This window comes from Falco rusticolus, chromosome 5 (genome assembly GCF_015220075.1).
Source record: "Falco rusticolus isolate bFalRus1 chromosome 5, bFalRus1.pri, whole genome shotgun sequence".
NCBI lineage: Eukaryota > Metazoa > Chordata > Aves > Falconiformes > Falconidae > Falco > Falco rusticolus.
In genome coordinates, this window is record NC_051191.1 from 79,394,705 (window position 1) to 79,413,700 (window position 18,996).

Here is an 18,996-nt window from a genome sequence, read left to right on the forward strand (position 1 = left end):
AGTTAGTGGGTGTGCTGACTAGCTTCAGAGCAAGCAGGAGTTAAACCCTGGAGAGGAAGCAATTCTCAAGCTGCAGCAAAGATAATCATGATAATTTATCATCTGATAATCAAAGAGCACACACTTAATTTGTTCTCATTATCAATGTATTTCAAGCAGAAGTACCTTAGTACGAGAAGCCTTTCTGTGCACAAGTTGCAGTGGAAGGGTAAAGGGCCCCATGTAAATAGAATGTAGTTACTTCTCTTGTTTGAGTAATGTATTGTAGTGTAGTTTGGCATCCATCTCAGTGGCCTCTCTGTCCCCCTGGATGTGGAGTAGAACCCCAGGGATCTAAAGCTGTTGTTTTAAGCACTTGACCTTTCTCTAGGACAGCAGCGTCTTCTTGGAGAAATGACTGACAGTTTGTAAGAGCTGCAGGGATTTGGTTCATTAAGGAACCATCAAGAAATGAAGCTAAATCTGGAGGTTTTAATCATGTCAGAACTCTGGTTTGCAGCATCTTGGGAGCGGGAAATGTCTGCAGCATGCTAAGAGTGGGGTTTTACTTCCAAAGCCCAAGATGTGGTTCAGAACTGAGTACGGCATGCAGTCTCCAGAGCTGTAATTTGCACCGTATCCCCCAGTTATTTAATATTTAATGTCACCTGAAGGCAGGTCTTCACATAAAGCACAGAACTCCTCATATACTGGTGGATTGAAGCAGGCTTTTATAGCCCTCCTGAATTAGGAATCTGAAGGAGAATGCCTGCATAAGCAAGAGACAGGTCCAAAAGTGAAATCAGTTACAGTAGAAGTATGACATGCTTTTACCACATGCTGGTGGTAAAATTTTCTCTACACTGATTTGCTTAATGGTTACAGTCAAAAGTAAGCCATGGTTCTGGCTGTGCTGCCAAAACCTGCTTTTACAGTAGCAGCACAAGTGCAGCTGCAGCTCACAAGGCTTGAAACCCCAGTGCAGAAGAGGCCAACGGATGACATCTTGCTGTCACGGTGTAGACTGTTCTGTAGTGGAGCTGGCCTCACGTTCCCTGGAAACAGCCTGGAAAACACGCTTTTTCTATACACGCTCACCCCTCCCCAGCTCTCACAATCACAGTTGAGTTGGGAAACAAAGTCCCAGCCAAAATTCCTGAAGGGAAAGGGACCCAACTTCTTCAGGATGTCAGCCTCTGAGAACAAAATCTCCTTGTGAGAAGAAAGCAGCTTCTTAATACAGGAGGATTACTATTGCTATGTTGTTGGTGGTGTTTTGTTGGCATGTGAAACTGAGATTTCAAAACTTTCCACTTGATTCAGCTGTACAAAAAGGACTTCTTAAACTCGCTCTTCCAAAACAGTAGAATCACCTCTAGATTTGCAGCCACTGGAAGATTGAGGTGACCTAGCTGATGATAGGTTAAAGTGTTAAGTTGCTGAAAGACACCATCTTCATTTTAGCAGCTGCATTCATCGCAGCTAGCAACTATTTCTTCAGAGTTTCACATCTTTCTGGAGTGTTGATCAGGTACCTAAAACCAGAGCTTTCAGTTCCATCACCAGCATTACTGCCCCATACTGTAAGCATGGTAATAATCTGAGCACTCCACTGTACAGCAATTAGGCAGCAGGCAAAAGACTTAAGTAAAACCATATGTAGGTCAAGACTACCAAGATCAATTTATTTCTACTTACTTACAAATCTTCAACACCTCAGCCAGGGATCAAGGCCACATTGTGTTAAAAGAAAGAAGCGGCATGTATTGACAGTTCATTCTAATACAGGTTTGTTGTTTGGGGTTTTTTTACCTTAAAATTACTGTTGCTAGGATGCACCAATTAAGTGACACAAGAATTGGGAAGGAAAAGCAGATGTTAAGGATGTAAAGATACTCTGGATTTGTCCACTTGTAAAGAGGAGCAGAATGTAGTTCCTGGATTCAGTCCCTCCTATAAGAGATTCAGTGTATGGGCAGGTATCCAATGACTTTGTGCCTCACATCTATAAAACAGATATAACAATCTAATCCGTTTGTAGTTGAAAGGCACTGTATAGTGTAAATGTGCAAGTATTACTAATAGTAGTATCAGCAGTGGCCATATCCAATACAGGAAAACTGTAAAGAATGTTTGTTAGACCTGAATTTTGACCTGGATTAAGATAAATTGGTTTGAAACAATGAAGAGCTGCCAAGAAGAAAATTAAGTTTTTATAATCTCCTTGACTTCTGCTTATAAAACTGCTTGCTTCTGTCAGTGTTGTCTTTTGAGCTAGCTAACCCATGCCATTGTCAGAGCACAGCTAGTTTTGTTTAGGATATAGTTTTTGCACATACAAGGAAAAAAGCAACAGAAGACATTTATTTCAGCTCCTTTTGGAAGGGAGCAGTAGGAAAGCAATGTCTGCTCCATGGAAAATGGCCAAAAAATTGGTTGAGAAGAAGTCAGGAGTGGATTAAGACTATAACTGGGAGCAGATCCAAACTAACATTTCCCTGTTCCCCATCCCGCTGCCAGCTGCTTGTGTTGCACAGGCTGCTCTGGTAGGAATCCCATGGTCACCTGCCCTCTCTGCCTATAGGCACAACATGAGCAAAGAGGGGGGTCGTCTGGGACCCAAGCAAGTCCTTTCCTGAGTGCAGCAACTGCAGTAGCAGCCGAACGGCTGCAGTTAGCTGAATGGTATTGTGCTGTCCACAGCTCACTGACTCACTGTTACGCTCTGGCCTTCTCTGAATGTGGTGCCCAGATGCAAAAAGCCAGCCTTCACTCTGCCCTGGAAGGAGAGCTCTTGTCAGGCTTCTAGGAAGGTTTTGCAAATAACACAAAAGGAAGCTGGAGCCATTCTGCACGGCTTTTGAAAGATATTGGACATGGCTCATGGAATGAATGCCTAGAAAACAGGTTGGTCTTTTCATCACCTCTGCGGTTGCTTGCTTCTTTGGCTGATAGCTTTTCCCTTCCAGACCTTCAAAGCCTGGCCACTTCAGCATGCATACCAGCACCATTTATCTAGACTGGTTTGCCCCATCCTGGGTGAATTCTCTTTTCAGGCCACAAACTGCCTGCCAGCAGCAGGTAGACTGCTCCAGCATTATAACATTTTCTGTGACTGATCCCAAAACAGGGCAGCTCACAGAGGAAAGAGGGCTGCATCCGAAGGTCTGCTTTTTCTGCAAGTGAACTCTGGATGATGCAGGTGGAAACAGAAAGGAGAGAGGCAGCTGCTATGGGTCAAATACTGATGTCAGTTACAAGAAATGCAGCACAACTGGCCACGTTAAATGACTGGGGTTGAACTTGAGGCTTTATTCTGACATCAGGTACAACTCTTAAGGACTTCAGGAACTGGTCTGCAGTGTCAGGGACTTTTCTGATTGTTGCTAGGGTAGGGGGTCTTAGGCATAGCTGAGTAATTTTGTGTAAGAGTGTTACTTCATTTACTAATTTGCATCTGCAAAGAAAAGGGTTCGGCTGCAGAGTGAGAAAGAATATGTTCTTCACATTCAATTCTGTAGAGTGTGGCCTTTCCTCCCTCCTTTCCCCCTTGCACAGACTTCAAATTTTGTGGGGTTTTTGTACTGGTGACTTCATCTGCCGTCATTAATCAGCAAGCTGTCTCATCCCAGCCAGCTAATTTAGAGTCCTGCTTGTGCATTTGATCAGCAAATGCAAACCATGTGTAATGTCAGCAGGTCAGGGGAGGTGATGGAACATGGGATTTTCACCTCAGTTCCAGAAAGGGCCATAGTTGCTTCCAGGAAGCTGAGCTTGGCACTGGGTGTGGGGAATTGAAAAGATTTATTTCCCTGTATGAGAGCTTAGAGGTTGATCATTCTAATTGAGCATTTTCCAATCAATATGTTTCTTACTGGCTTTCCAAAGGCTGCATTAGAAAAGCAATTTTATTTATTTTATGACCCTGAAGCCCTAAGGGATTTGGGTGTGTCAACTTTCCAGGGTCTCTTTACAGTGAAGGGCTGGATCACAGGGCACCACGCTAGCAAAATCAGCATGGTAGAAACCATGCCCAGTGCTTCACTAGGTTTGTTTCTGTAGACGTTCGCATACACTGGGGCCCCAGAGCAGACTTCGTGCACAGAGCATTACCTGCACTTGTGCTCTACCTCTAATACCCTCTTCAACAGGACAGCAGGAGACATAAGCCTATGCCTTTTATTTCAGATTACTACTAAAAAAGCCGTTTCACCCTCTGTTCCCAGCAGTATAGGAAGCTTCCGAAAGCCTTGTCATTCTGATTACAGGCAGTTTCAGACCTTTTTAAAGGGCACACAGACCTTACTGGGATCTCTCTTCCTGCCCATTGCATGACTCCTCTGTTCCCTATCCAGTCGTTTTTTCCTTAACAAGACCTATAAAGGCACATTTTCATCTGCTGCCATCCATTTCCCTTGTACCAGTTTGTACTCACCTCCCAAATAATTCTCTCTGAGGATTAGCCAGGATTAACCTTTTCCTCCTTTTCTACCTTTGCTTATCTCTGGGCCTCAAAGCTGCAGAGCCAGCACTCTGCTGTAGGGTGAGGCAGTTTCTGTGGCCCAGCAGCAATGAATGGCCACTGCTTCTCCACTACATGAGTCACCTGCCCTCTCTGCCTATAAGCACAACATGAGCAAAGAGGGGGGTCGTCTGGGACCTGCTGGAAAGAGCAGGTGGTCAGGCACATCACTGAACTCCAGATCTCTGTCCCTTACTTGTAACAGCAGGAGCACAGACCAGCAGAGATACAGGATTTATCCTGTGGTAAGGCTGCATCTTCCACATGTATGCCAACCCAAGAGCAGCCCCAGGAGGCAGTTGTTTAGGCTGTCCATCTGCATGGGGATAGCTAAGCATGCCACAGCTCTGCTACCCATTGCCCCGCTCTGAGGAATTGAAAAGGCTTCTTGAGAAAGCAAGGTCCTTAATCTTCCTGCCTTTCCCAGCCATAGCAGAGGCAGTCCTAAAGAGCTGCTGAGCACCCTGTGGGTGGGAGCCTACCAGCGCTGGTAGCTATGGGGAAGGCACATGTGGTAAGAGATCGGTGCAGCAGCTCCGGCAGACACAACATAAAATTCCTGCCTCAGGACAACCTTAGAACCCAGCCTGGGTTTTAATTTGAAACCCCCTTCAGCCTGATGGGCACACTGCTGTTGAACTCAGCTCAGCCCTTCCTGGGGAGCAGCATGTTGTGGTTTGTGCTGTCAGGATTGAGCACAATGTCAGAACAAGGCCCCTGGTCTGCAGCAACAATCAATACCTCTGAACAGGGAACCAGGGAGCAGCAGAGACAGCACCATGGGAGTATTGAACCATAGTCATTTGAAGCAGCTGTGCAGCATTTTGCACTTTCAAAGCATTTCAGATATTAAATGGCCAAGCCTCATGACACTTCTCTGCATTTTGGTAATCTAGCTTTCCAAACAAAGAAGGGAGACAGAAGGAGAGGGCTTTTAAAAAGTTGCCTGGGTGAAAGATTTTAACCTGATCGTATGTTTTTCCTCCAGACCGTGTTGCCTTTAAACAGCAATGAAGAGAAAAACACAACTTCATGCCCCCCTTCTGCTTGACATATACACCATCATATGCAGAACCACATATTCTGCTTTATGGAGGGATTTTGTTAATTAATTAATAATAATATAATAATAATAATTAATAATAAGAAAGAGAGCTTCAGTTCCTAAAGAGCTAGTTGATAGCAGATGTTCAAGACTTCTGAACTTTTCCAGCATCATTTTCCGACTAAAGTACTCTGTCCCATAGTCAGGGATGACGTGCCTGATGCTGCCAATCATGATGCATCTGTCCCTGGGTGTTTGGCAACCAGCTGCTGATTTGCATGCACTGGCCCCTTTGCTGTTTGCCCTACTACTGTGCTAAGCAGTTTTCGGTGTGGGAGTGAGAACAATTCTGAAAGCTGGGATAAATGAGAGGTCTGTCTTTACCCGCTTCTTGCCTCATCATCCTGCCTGCCAGGCAGCCAGGCGTAAGGATGGTGTGCCTGGCTGAAGTGGAACAAAAAGTTAGACGAAACTTACTGTGAATGCTGTTTCTGTCATACATGTGGCTGCATCCTCATATCGAAACTAAAACGGAACAGCAGCTCTCAGTGGTACTGTACATCACACTTTGCATTGGATTTGTGTCTTCAGATTGTTCCAAAATGAGTCAAGGTGAAAACAGCCTACAGTACCTTATACTTAACGTTTTAGATTTATCTGTTACATACACCATTCATGGCAAGTCATACTGTAAAATTCATACCCTGTCTTCCAGAGCAAAGGAGGAGATGCTGAATACAATTGCTTTGCAAGATTAAAGTGTTGTTACATCTCTTAAAAAAAAACGTTGTAACCCCACCAGAAGTTTGTGGTCAGATGCAAATACTGTTGGCTGTGTATTTTTCTGTGCAGAACGTTATACTAGGTGAGCGAGCATGCTGTTTTTCCAACCTCAAAGCCTGACCATGCTTAAGTTTCCTGAGGGGCTCCCTGTCAAAAGGAGGTGAACTCTAGAGACCATCAGCTTAAACTCCTCTTCAGCAGACCAATACATTCTGTTGCGTGTGTGAGTGCACTATGTGTGTAAGTGCTTGAACATACTTAAACAAGTTTACTGGCTACTTCAAGGTGTAAATTACCCCATCAGCCCCTCTTCAATGTACTTGGTTTTTCTTCCCAAGAACAGAAAGGAACAGAGAGTAGATTTCTTCTGCAGTCCAGATGGTTATCAGATTGTACCCTGGAGCATGAGAATTGATTGCTCTTACAATTTATAAGGTAGCTAGTGTAACAGGTGTTAGAAACAGGACTTCAGGTGAGGAATAAGTAACAGAAGTAGATAATCTATTGAGACACCAGTGCACCAGCCTGCAGCATTAGGAAGGTGAGCACGAATTTTTCTCCCTGTTTAATGCATATGAGGCTGTCAGATTATAAACGTGTCTATAAATTACTGTATTTTACTGTGCTGGAGGTGGTGCTTGAAAGCTGACAGAAGACAGACTAGAGAATACGCTGGATCTTGCAGGGCCGGATTGTGATGATTTGCATGGCTTTGTCTAACCTGCTTTCAGCTATTGAGTTCAATAAGTTTTTGTTTACTTTTACACTACACAAATAGGGAGACCAAGATTGGAAAGCTTGCCAGATTTTGCCAGCAGAGCAATGGTAGAGATGGGAGCAGAGCCAGGTCCTGCTCCCAGGTCAAAATTCACACTCTGAAGTCCGTGGCAATGCTGGCCACCGAGAGGGCAGACTCAGAGAAAGGCAGCATGCCCCCTGTCTGATCTACACCTACTGAAAGCACCAAAGCCTTCCCACTGATTTCAGCAGTTGGTTCAGCAGGCAAAACTCTGTCCTTATTTTGTAACACAGCACTTGTTTTCCTCACTTTATTCTGCTTGGTAAATATCTTTGTTAGTTGAAGACAACGCTGTTAGCTTTCACAGAAAATAAAACTGGAGAGATTAAAAGAGACCATTTTCCTCCACTGTGGGCACAACAATAAAAGAGAGGATGAAGAGGGGAAAAATAAGAAACAGCATCCAAAAAAGAAAAATTGTATAAGCAGGATTAGTTTTTCTTTCATGGAGAGTATAGGAAAGCATTTTCAGGACCTACTGATAGCTAGATGTGCTGTGCTGTAAAATCCCTTCAGCTGCAAAGCCAACCCTCTCATGCCCTTGTTTTCACAAAACCAACTGCTTCTTTTTAAGAAAGGGCAAAGAATGTGGGATACAAGTTTAGTAAATGCTGTACTGCACATGAAAGAATTATTTTTTGAACAGTGGTTTCTGAAGTACTTTCAGCAACACCAGTCTGCACTCCCAGAAAAGCCTCCTGCGACTGAACTGGTTCAGCTCACATCGGCATGCAGTGGAGGCAGGCAGCTAAAGAGGGTTTTTCAGAGAAAGTAACTTCCCAGGAAAGCGGCTGGGCAGGGAGGGAGGGAAATGAGAGAAGCAGCAATCCATCTATGGAAAGCAGTTAACATTTTACGGCACTTTCTATCTTCCAAACACAATGTAAGTATTTAATTATGGTATCACCCCATGGGTGGAGAGATGTGGCGCATCCACCCACTCATTTTAGCAATAGCCAAACTGAATTAGAAGGGCTGCTTTTGCTGATTCTCAGTAACTAGAAGCCAAGTGGTCCTAGGTTGTACAACTTTGCGGCTTTTCTCACAAGCTTCGGAGATCCTGCTGAAACCCAGAGACCTGATTTGCAGTGTGAAATGCTGGGTCAGTCTCAGAGTTGCTGGCACAGCACACATGGCTTGTCCCTGTCTGTGTAGCTTATTTGGCTGTTCTGGGTCTAGCACCAATCAATCCCTTTAGACGTGGTACTTTTGTGTTAGTTGGACGGAAGGCGCAAATACACTGTCACCAGTACCTGGGAAACATTGATCCATGTTTGTACAGGGAATGATTTATTTATTATGTGATCTATAAGGGAGCGTGCACCTCACGTGAAGCTGTCATATAGCTCTATCCATGTCGGCCTGATTTTTCCAGTGATGTTTTGTTTCATACCACATCTTGTGAAGTGCACATCAGAGGTTCAGTTAGATTTCCACATGACAGTACTCCTTTGGGCAATTTATTACTTGCATGGCATGGCAAAGAGGGAGGCAAAGGAAACCACTCATGAGCATTTCAAGCACTCCTCAGATAGTCTTTTAAACCCTTTGATACAATGTGGTCTGGCTGCATCATGTCTTGACTTCTTTCTCTTTTAGCTGCAGTCATTGTGCATGCTGCCCAGCAGCAGCCTGTGGTCTGGAGTGTGTTTTCTGCAGGAATAGCTCCGTATTCAGCAAAAGATGAACCTCACTAGCATTTTAGATGACAGTTTCCATGTCCCTGAGCAGAGCTACACCTCACTCCTGTTCTTTCAAAAAGAAAGGTCCTACAGACAACTCTGACCCCAGTAATCAGACACTAATTCAATAGGGGGAAGAGAATTTAAGTCCTTCATAAATAAATAAATGCTACTTCTTGTTTCTGTGTGGCACATAATACAGTGCTACAGGGGCAGTTGAAAGCCAATGGAAATTCTTGCTGCTGCCATGCAGACGTCCCTTCCTTAGGTCAGCTCTGACCCTTTCTCAGGCTCGATCTCAATTCCTTTTCCAACTAATATTCAGTTCTGCATACAGCTGTGGCTCTGGGACTTTCCAAAGCCAGTGTCTGGGAATCTGAGGTAGCAGCAGAATGCAGTTCACTGCATGTGACCTCTTGCTAAAACACAGAAAAGGGTTGCCTATCTGTTAAAGAAGTAAGAACCAAAACAAAACAGTGACACAACTCTCTCAGCTTTCTTCAGTGCTTGGTAGGAGAAGGGTAATTGGATCTCAAAGAATGGTGTGCCAGGAACAAAATTTCTTCCCATGTGCAGCATACATTCAGCCAGGTGCAATATGAGGAAGGGAGGTTCGTCTTCCTCTGAAGCATAAGGTATTAGTCCCTGCCAGAGGCTGTGTACCTGAGATCTGATCAGATATGGCAAATTTTATGTTCCTACACACAGTGTGAAGCTTTCATTTCTACACAACGCATTGTAGCAAATCAAACAATGAGTCATCTCACAAGGAGGGAAAGAAAAGAAAGCTTTTTATCTCCCGGTGGACAGGAGATAATCTCTCTACCTGGGTATAAACAGCTCTTCACCGTGCTGCCTTCTCTCCAGGGGAAGGAACTATTTTAGATTTGTCTGTAAAACAGATATTGAATTGTCACACCTCCCAAGCCTCTCTGCCTGGGCCCAATAAAGGTAGTAGGCAAAAGGTCTTTGACTTTCACGGTAACTTGGTTGGGCCCCCGTGAGTAAACATGGTAGTCTAGGCTGTATATGCTGCACGAGCTGGCTGGGAGGATGGAAGTGCCAGATTCTCCTTGGAGCCCTGAAAAATCTGTGCCCAAACCAAACATACCTGCTATTTTACTATAAAATGGCATACCACCCTTATGTGGACGGAGTTACGCTGGTAGTATTTTATCACTATACAGGAAACACAAGCTAAGGCAGTGCTAAAGGTGCCACAGCCTCAGCACTTATTTTCCCCTCCAGTGTGGGAATAACATCTGCTAGCGTAACAGCATGTGCAGGAGGGGTGGGCCAGTCTGAATACAACTTTTTTAACTGTACCCATACTGATAACCACTTACAGACGCACTGTTACAGAGGCTGTGTTAAGCAGCCCTCTTTACAGACCCCAGCCACCTAGAGGGAAGTACAGCCACAGCTCTCTTGCATCTGGTTGCATGTTCATTATTCTTGATCAATGACTTTACAAGGGGCATGAAGAGAAAGCATGGCTCTCTTCCATGAAAGGATACACACCGAGGATGGATGGTGCCAAGGGCTTTGCCTCCTGCCTGCTCTGCACCTCAGAAGGAGCAGCTGGAGGAAATTCCCATTTCACAGTGGAAACCTGGAATGAAATAATGTCCTAGAAGCTTTTTTCACGATTCTGAGGCAGTTTTTGTTTCTCAGTATTACTGTCACAGATAAACCAAGGTGCCTAAGCTAATGAAGTATTTCACAGTCCAGTGCCTAGAGTAATTCTCTGTCAACGTGACATTCCTCTCCTATACCTTCCCCTGAGACTTTGCACATTATGGTGTGTGGAGAAAGTAGGATTCACTAACGTTTGCCTATATTCCCATGCCTCGTCTCAATTTGGTAACACAGTCATGGTCTCTTCCTGCCACAGGTTTGCAGCCCGTTTACTGGAGCAGGGATGATGTGGCACAGTGGCTCAGGTGGGCGGAGAAGGAGTTTTCCTTGAGGCCGATTGAGAGCAACACTTTTGAGATGAACGGCAAGGCTCTGCTGCTCCTGACCAAAGAGGACTTTCGATACAGGTCTCCTCATTCAGGTGAGGATTACTTACAGAAGTTGTGACTGAAAAGGGAGAGGAAGCTGCAACAAAATCTGGAGAGGGTCAGAAGAGGAAACTCGTATTTGCTGTGGTGGACTGGGCAAGGGGAGGAGAGGGTGGACAGAGATGCTTGTATGAGGCAAGGACAAAATAGACAAGGAGGGAATGAAGTCCTGATACACCTGAGTTGTTGTAGGCAAATTTGAATGCAAATCCAAACGCAAACATCCAGCCTGTTTCTGGTTAAAACTCCCTGCAGAGCTCCCAGAAAGCAAGCTTCTCTGGCAGCAGTTTGTGACTTCCAGCTCTTCCCTGTAACAGCTTATCTTTTCACAGACAGAACTACAGCAGCAAGTTAATCAAGTGCTCCAGCCTCTTTAAGAAGCCCATATTAGCATTTTGCCTCACAGTTGGCTTGGCTGACTTGCTGCTAGAAGTGACTGCAAAACTCCTCCCTGGGGGACCTTTCCTCTAACAGCCCCTGTGGGCTTTGCTTTATTTTACCATATCCTCTCACGTGCTGGAGGCCAGCCCAAGGCACAGCAGACAGGTGTGTGGATCAGTCTGCCTATTGCTCAAATTATGTCTTCATTTATTCACAAAGAAGATTTAGAAATATGTATGTTGCCTGCCTGTATTTATATCCCCTGCGGTCTGTCTGCTCCAGTTTTACAGCTAGAGTAAGCCTCTGCCCTCCTTTGTCAGGGATGTTTAACTAAATATGAGTTGTGAGCTTTTCTTTTGTGACCATACAAGGTATTCCTGTTAAATATAAAGGCTCGTAATTCAGTCACCATAGGTGATCAAAGAGTTTGGACCAAGTGGTGACAGAATTGCTGTGAGAAGGCTTTCACTGCAAGGCTCACTAGGTGCTGAAGTACAGCTGGTGCTGCCTGGATCCAGCTGATAAACAAGCCATGGCACTAATTCTGCATCAAGCTGCTTGGCTACTCCCTTGAATGCACCCCCACAGCCATCCTCCTGCAGCATCTGCCTCACAAACTGTGGCTTATATTTAGTGTATACGAAGTTTTTTAAGCATGTGCTTCAAATCCAGGACTAATTTTGCATGGAAGGAGATGCCAAACATTCATGTCTATTGCCAGTGTAATACCGTAGTGAAAACTGATGCCTACAAACGTCTGCTTTTTAAATTCTGGTACACCACTTTGAATCATTTAATTAAAAATTAGCCCTGCTTAAGGAAAAAGGAGTACTGAAAGTGTAGATGTGGGCAAGGACTATAAGGGTCACCTTTATGTATCTTGTCTGCAACGCCCCTTATCATTCCAGTGCCTTGCTGCCTGCAAGTTATGCCCCTGCTTTTCCCCTTGTGTGCTGTGAGGGCACTTGAAATGAGTAGGATTAAGATGTTTGTAGGCTGGAAATAGAGCGTTCCCAGAGAAGAGCCTCTGGCTTGCAAAGCCTCACTTTATGCAGAAGGTTAAGCTCTTACTTAACTAAATTTGAAATGCAATAACCAAACTAAAGGCCTCCTCCCTTGCTTTTTCTCTCCTCCTTCTCTCCAGTTATTTACCACTGATAATAATAATTTTAGAGCATATCTGAGTCAGTCCCAAAAATTTCAGATGACTGTAGGTAAAGGGACATTCCTGCAACATTGCCCAGAAATTAACTGTACGTGAAATTTAAGAGCTATGAAATAATGTTTGGCATAGAGGTATTAAGTTTTTAAAGATCATAGCTACATAAAATGTGATCCTTTTCCCTCATGGTTAAACCGAGAGAGCTGCATCCACTCCCCCCAGTGGTCCTAGCCATAAAGTAGGCTTACAGCCCCACAGCTATTCTCCTGTTTAGGGCTGGCCAGGGAAGGGAGGGAGAGATTGAAAAACGCTTTTCACTTTAGCATTACTGCATCTGGGTGGTGCAGAAGCATAACTCTTTTGTTAGGTAAAAAGAAGGCATCCAGCTTTAAGGGTGTTTTCAGTAGTCTGTCAGGCCAAATCAAAAGAGGTGCAAATTTGCTACCTTATTGCTTGGAGTGTTACAGTACTAGTTATGATTATGCCACTATTGCATTCAAAGATGCAAATTACGCGGTAAAATCACTTTTTAGCCTTTCATGTACTAAACATGGAAAAGGTAACTGGGTTCTCAAGGCTTTGTTTTTAATTAGATTTTCAGGTATTGCAGTCACCTATTAAAAATGCCCTAAAGTCACCGCTGAGACAGTAAAAGCAGCCAAGATGCTAAAAATAAAGCTGAACTATGGAAAGCAGGATGGCTTTAACTGTGTCATGTGAAGACACTAAACTTGCCCACAGATAGAGCATTGGCAGTTTATGGAGGCAAGGGACAAACAGCATACAGCTTACAATCTCATAGAAGTAACTACTAAAAAAAACCCCACACTCTTGAGAAAAGTCTTTCAGAAAATCCAAGGTTTCCTATGTGAAACTTCACTAAGTTCCTTCTCAGGTAATGTTATTGCTGCAACCTGTTCCTCTGTAATATGAGGAACATAATAAACAGGAAAGAGCAAGCAGAATTAGAAGTCGATAGACTTCCTACCCTGTGTTGTACATTTTCACTTTGAGATGTGCAAACAGTTACATCAGGCAAAATGTATACGTACCTGTGTGTTTCGTGTAGATGTTGTTGGAGGAATGGCATCGGTACAAGAGGCAATACATAAAAAGACACAAAATAAGCAGTTAGTCCACTGGTCTTCTAGATAACTGCAGTGATGTGTTCCACTGAGAAAAGATACAGCAATTCTGGTGCCAGGGAATGGGGGTGGGGGGAGCGAGGAACAGCCTGCCTGCAGCCCAAAAAGAAGCATCTTGATCAATTCATGCAAAAGCTTGGTGCAATACAATTTGCTGCAGATGTTTCTGTGGAAGAGTGATACAATAGCGACTCACAGACTGTATTCACCCATACCAAGTTCACTGTGTTTTGTTCCTTAGTCTGCATCATATGCATCGTATCTGTGGTCTAATACTGCCTGTTGAAGTGAGCTCCGTACAGATTCTAGTAGCTGGAAATAACTAGCTTTTCAGGGGTCCCACCCATGACACCAAGAGTGGCATACACAAGCTCCTAAGGCACCTATAGCACTGGAGTACCGCCAGGGTGTTGTCACCAGAGCAAGGGTGTTCAGGACACTTAAATCTCTCAATTATTTTCAAGTCTTTGAGTCCGTCCCAAAGTAACTTCTCAAAGTGAGAGTTCTTCCTTCTGTGGGTTTCCTAGAATGGAGTATCTTAGTAGCACACTGCCTCTGGCTTGAGACACCAATAAAGAGGCTTTAGAGCATCTTCTATCTCCTCCCCCCATAAAGCCTAAATTGTTCAGTAATTGAAGAAGAGCACCATCTTTGCTCCCGGCAGCTCACTGCATAAATCATGGGCTCTACATTTAAGAATACTGTGTCCTAAGGTGTCTGTCTAAAAATCTGAGTCTGTGAGAAGGTGAGACACTGAATGAACTACTGCTTGTAAAGCTTTGGAGCTGTTGGATGGGCAGTCATGTAGCCTGAAAAAAACCTCTGTATTGGGGTAATAAAAGACATGTGTTATCATTCTCCCATTTTTCCACAGTCACACAGAGGAGTAATGTACAGCTTTTCTTTTTTCTTTTTTTCCTTTCAGGGAAGAACCTTGCAAAGCAGTGACATGTAGGATTTTACTGCAAGCATTTTTGGGTCTGAGAATAGCACCCAGGAGCCATGAATTCATGCATCAGATGGCTAAATGAGTCTTCTCAGCAATATGTAGGTTTTCATTTCCTTTTTCCTGCTGTTTGTCTTTCAGGTGATGTTTTGTATGAACTCCTTCAGCATATCCTGAAGCAAAGGAAAACCCGTATGCTCTTCACACCTTTCTTCCACTCTGGGAACTCTATCCATGCTCAGCCAGAGGTCATATTACACCAGAATCACGATGAAGGTAACTGTCTCATTCTTGTGGGAGCTGCCATTATAGAGGCGAGTAGGGTAAGGCTGTGAGGAATTATGTCATTTTCTGGCTCCAAAGTTACATAAGTAAAGCTACTCTCCTCCCTTTGTCTCCATAGCTTTAGAACAGCCAACTGGTCTAGGGAGTCAACTGTGCATTCTCTATTTATCTGCTATTATTTTGCCCTGTTCCCAAAGTTATGCCAGATGCAGTTTAAAAAAATACCGGAAAGTTTTATTGACCCTGTTGATTAATTTTTCATCACTCCTAATTACGTAGACAAAGATGTTTCATGGACTTGTAGTGTCCTGGAGTTGCAACTAGATACAATTCTTTGCAGAGCAAGGGAGTAAGCAGCCTCAGAGAGGAACATCTAACTCAAAGTCAGTTCAACTGACAGTCTGTCACCGCATCATGCCAGAGTTCCTAGCACTGAGCACATCACCTTGCTTAGGTTTTGAGCTGATTGAACAATTCATGTTGAAAGAAAGTTTCTTCTGCAGGTTTTCTCTCATTTTTACTAACAGAATTACTTGCTTAGCCTTCTAGTAGTGTCCACACATACCATACCTGTCAGAGGTGGTGAAGAAAAAATAGCTATGTTTGTGGGATTGCAGATTTGGGCTTCTTCTAGTCATTATTAATACAGATTGAAATGTAAGTCTACCTCCTTCAATGGAAAATTGAGGGTTTCTTTTCTTTAAAAATATACACACTAAAGTACTTTTTGGTTTTCTCCAATAACAGAAAAAAATAAAGCCTAAGCCTTTTAAAAGGTCCTCTGCATGAAATGATTAGGCAAAATTCACTTTCTCAATTAAAAAAAAATATAGGGGAAAGTCGTGTTATTCCCTTTTTAAGTAAACAGAAGACAAGAGAAGAGAGTTAGGACATTGCCCTAGTCTCAGCTAACTGGAGAAAAGATGCACAAAGTATTTCAAGGTTCATCATGGTGTTGCAAAAGAAGATTCAGGGGTACTGTCAGACCTGTACAAGTTGCCTGTGACCAGCCTGAGCAAGCCAGAATCAAATGGCACCAGCAAAACTCTTGAGACTAAGCCAAGAGCAGGACAGCAGCAGGTAGGATAAGGACACTCCAAAGCATTTCCACACAGCTGTGTAAATATTTCAGATTAGAAGAGCGTGCTACAGGTCAGGATGAGGTTGAATTGGCAGAGTTGTGCAAGAGGCGGTTGCCCAGTGTATTAGGCTAAGCGCTTTAAAGAGTCCATTATTAAAATCTCCATTTTTTCCTGAAGATTGGCATTCACCCGGAAGTGTGCCCTTTCTAAATTTCAAACAGAAATACTGGCTATCCTCTCAGACACCCCTACATGAAAGATATGGAGCAACCTCCACTCGAGAGGATTTCACAGGGATGTTGATTTGGCCTTTCATGTGCGTATCTGAAAACATAAGTCCTTTTCAATCTAGTCCAACTTCTGTCAGAACACAGGATGATTAAGAAACAGCTTTGATTTCTTCCTCACTCTGGCTGCTGATAGTGCCATTGTTCTTGCTTAGAGAACTCTGTGCTATTACTTAAAACTTTTCTTTATAATGACAAAGTGAGTTAATCCAGAACCAGATGAGACCAACATTTACATCAGTGGCTTTTTACTAGCTTAAGCAAAATGGGTTTGAGTGAAATCAGTTGATAGTGGTCCAGAATACCTCCAAAGTGCATTGAAATTGGCTTGGAATCTGCCCTGTGGGCATCGGTCTCTGTCTCTGTAAAGGGATGAGCAATGGAGAGAGAATTACCTACATCTCCAGTGGTCCTTCTGACTCAGCACTGAGTCATTTGATGGGATGCCATACAGGAAGCTTACACTGTTGTTCCCTGCACTTCTTTTGTGGGTAAGCAGAGTGCCAATCTTTGGGATTGTTACGCCAGCAATTGCTCACTCCCAGAGTGAGTGCAGCCCCACCCATCACTATATGGATCACATAGGTCAGCGATTTTCCTGGCACCTGAATTTCCTTTCACAGTTTTCCCTTCAAGAAAAGAGTGTTGGTCACTCGGAACAAAGAGCCAGACTGATGAGTGAATCTATTCCTGCAGGAAGTGATATACCATATGTGCTCAACTTATAGTCATCAGATGTGCCAAGGAATGGATGTGATGAGGATATTACTCTGTTCAGGGTCATTCATGGCAGTGGAACTGCTTGGAGCTGAGTTTGAATCGTTTTATGGTAAATGACAATTTCAGCCTTGAGGGGATTCTTTAGTTCAGTATTTAAAGAGAAAGATCTTAGAGGAAAGTGAACAGTACTGTGTATCCATTTGTGGTTTTTCTTCTTGCTGCTTTTTAAAGAGTTCCTTGGTCCCTACCTTCTTTCCACCCTGTCCTGGTTCAGGATCACTGTGGTTTGAGAACAGGTAGATAGGTCTGCTTCTGTTTGGAGCTTGTTAGAGCCAGCTAATGCTCTCAGAGAGCTTGGTGGAAAGCACAGCAAGGCATTCCTTCCTGCTTTCAAGATTGCTGCTCCTCACAGCCTCACACTTTAAATAACTAAGACAAACAATACAATATTCTGGTCTGTATTTATAGGCCAGGAATGAGTGCAGTGCATTTGAATGTACGGTGATGGGGCGGGGGGGGGGGGGAGGTCTGTAGAAGATAGGATGCTGAGTAAAACTGGGTGTTTGGTTTTCTTTCTATTGTGGCAAAGAAAGGTGACTTTAAGAAAAGACGTCCACAGAGGTAGGTCCAGTTGTAAGTTATTTGGTCTTTGACCTTCACATCATTTGGGCTATCGCACATTAGCTGGCCACATTGTATTTAAAGCTGTTTGGGCTTAAACAAGAACAATATATAGCTCTGTAATTTCATGTCCTCCAGCTGTTTCATTGTGAGTATCTAAACAGCTCCACAAATGCATTTTTCTTGTCTGGGATCACAGTTGTGTGAAATAAGTGTTCTGGAGCCATGTAGTTTCTGACTAAAATTTCAGGTTTTCCAGTAGATTTTAGTGTCCTTGTATAGATGAACAGCCCATTGATTAGGCAAAAGAGTTGGTGCTATGTCATTGCCTGGCACTACATTTTCTCAGGACTAGAGCTTTTCTTGTTCAGGCCTTTCCCTGGGTAAGTGCTGGTCCTTCTCCTGATGCCTGCTTGGGTTCCAGGGCAGCAGGAGCCCCTGGGTCTTCACCTTGACAGGGTCCTCAACAAATATCACTGCCTTGACAAGAGTGCAAGAGAATCATTAAAGAGGATCAGAGCAAATGGAGTGAACAAACAGGCAGCCACAAATACGCAGCTACTTGTTTCAGCTGTTGACATGTACCCAGCAGTTTCCTCCTCTTATCATCCAAGACTTTCAACAAACAGCACTGAAATTTGATCTTTGTTTTTCAGATAAAAACCTGTTAGTCATTGCACTCTGGTGGTATTTTCCTCTTTGTCAGTAATTTCCCAAGTCAAAATTGATGGCCTTAGCTAAGCTGAAAGTTTGCACTGTTCGTGTCAAGCATTTCATCTTGTGAGAGGATTGTTAGTACCTAAAGACACTGACCTGGAGCTGCGATTTATCTCCCCCCTGCTGTTAAGGATCACAACTGGGGAAGTATGCTCATGCAAAAGTGATGCTAGAAACCCTCCTGCTGAAATGAGTGCTTACATGGGACAACCCATCAGTAGACAGCACAGACGAAATAAAACAAGGTGAAAATACCCTTATGAAGATGGATAAACTTTAGCTAGTGTTTCACAAAGAGCTTCCTACCAGTGGGTTTTTTTCAGATAACCCAGTCCATATTTCAGAGAAAGGTATCCTCTACCTTGACCCAAGCCTCTACCATCTAAAACTTACTACCCAGTATTTTCCTGGACACATTTTCCCTTTCTGTCTCTGCTGTCTGTCTACCTTACAGTGCTCATCTTGGTACGATAATAGGAACCACATGCAGAGACATGAATGGCACAAGATAAGTTTCAAAGCATTTGCACAGGAACACAGTTAGTACAGCTGAATCAGATCTTACTTTCTTCACGTGTGTTCCCAGTCAGCTTCTCAAAATGCGATTTCTCTTTTAACACATTTCCCCAGGCACTACCGTTACATGGTGGTGGAGGGAGATTGTTTTCATGGTACTGATTTAATTCTGTGTAGTAATCACTATCTGCATTTACATGGCGTTTTTCTGGCATCTGTAGGTCACACAAATAAAAACATTTCCAAGCTGACAGCAGT

At 43.6% G+C, this 18,996-nt stretch overlaps 1 protein-coding gene across 4 annotated transcripts in view; it reads left to right on the forward strand.

The window, feature by feature from the left end:
* ETV6 (ETS variant transcription factor 6) overlaps nucleotides 1–18,996 on the forward strand; it is a 140,136-nt gene that overhangs the window by 94,772 nt on the left and 26,368 nt on the right. For all 4 annotated transcript variants that reach the window (XM_037388239.1, XM_037388241.1, XM_037388240.1 and 1 more), the window contains 2 exons: nucleotides 10,705–10,869; nucleotides 14,652–14,786. In XM_037388239.1, coding sequence (XP_037244136.1) covers nucleotides 10,705–10,869; nucleotides 14,652–14,786 — 300 coding nt within the window. The remainder of the gene's footprint in view (nucleotides 1–10,704; nucleotides 10,870–14,651; nucleotides 14,787–18,996) is intronic.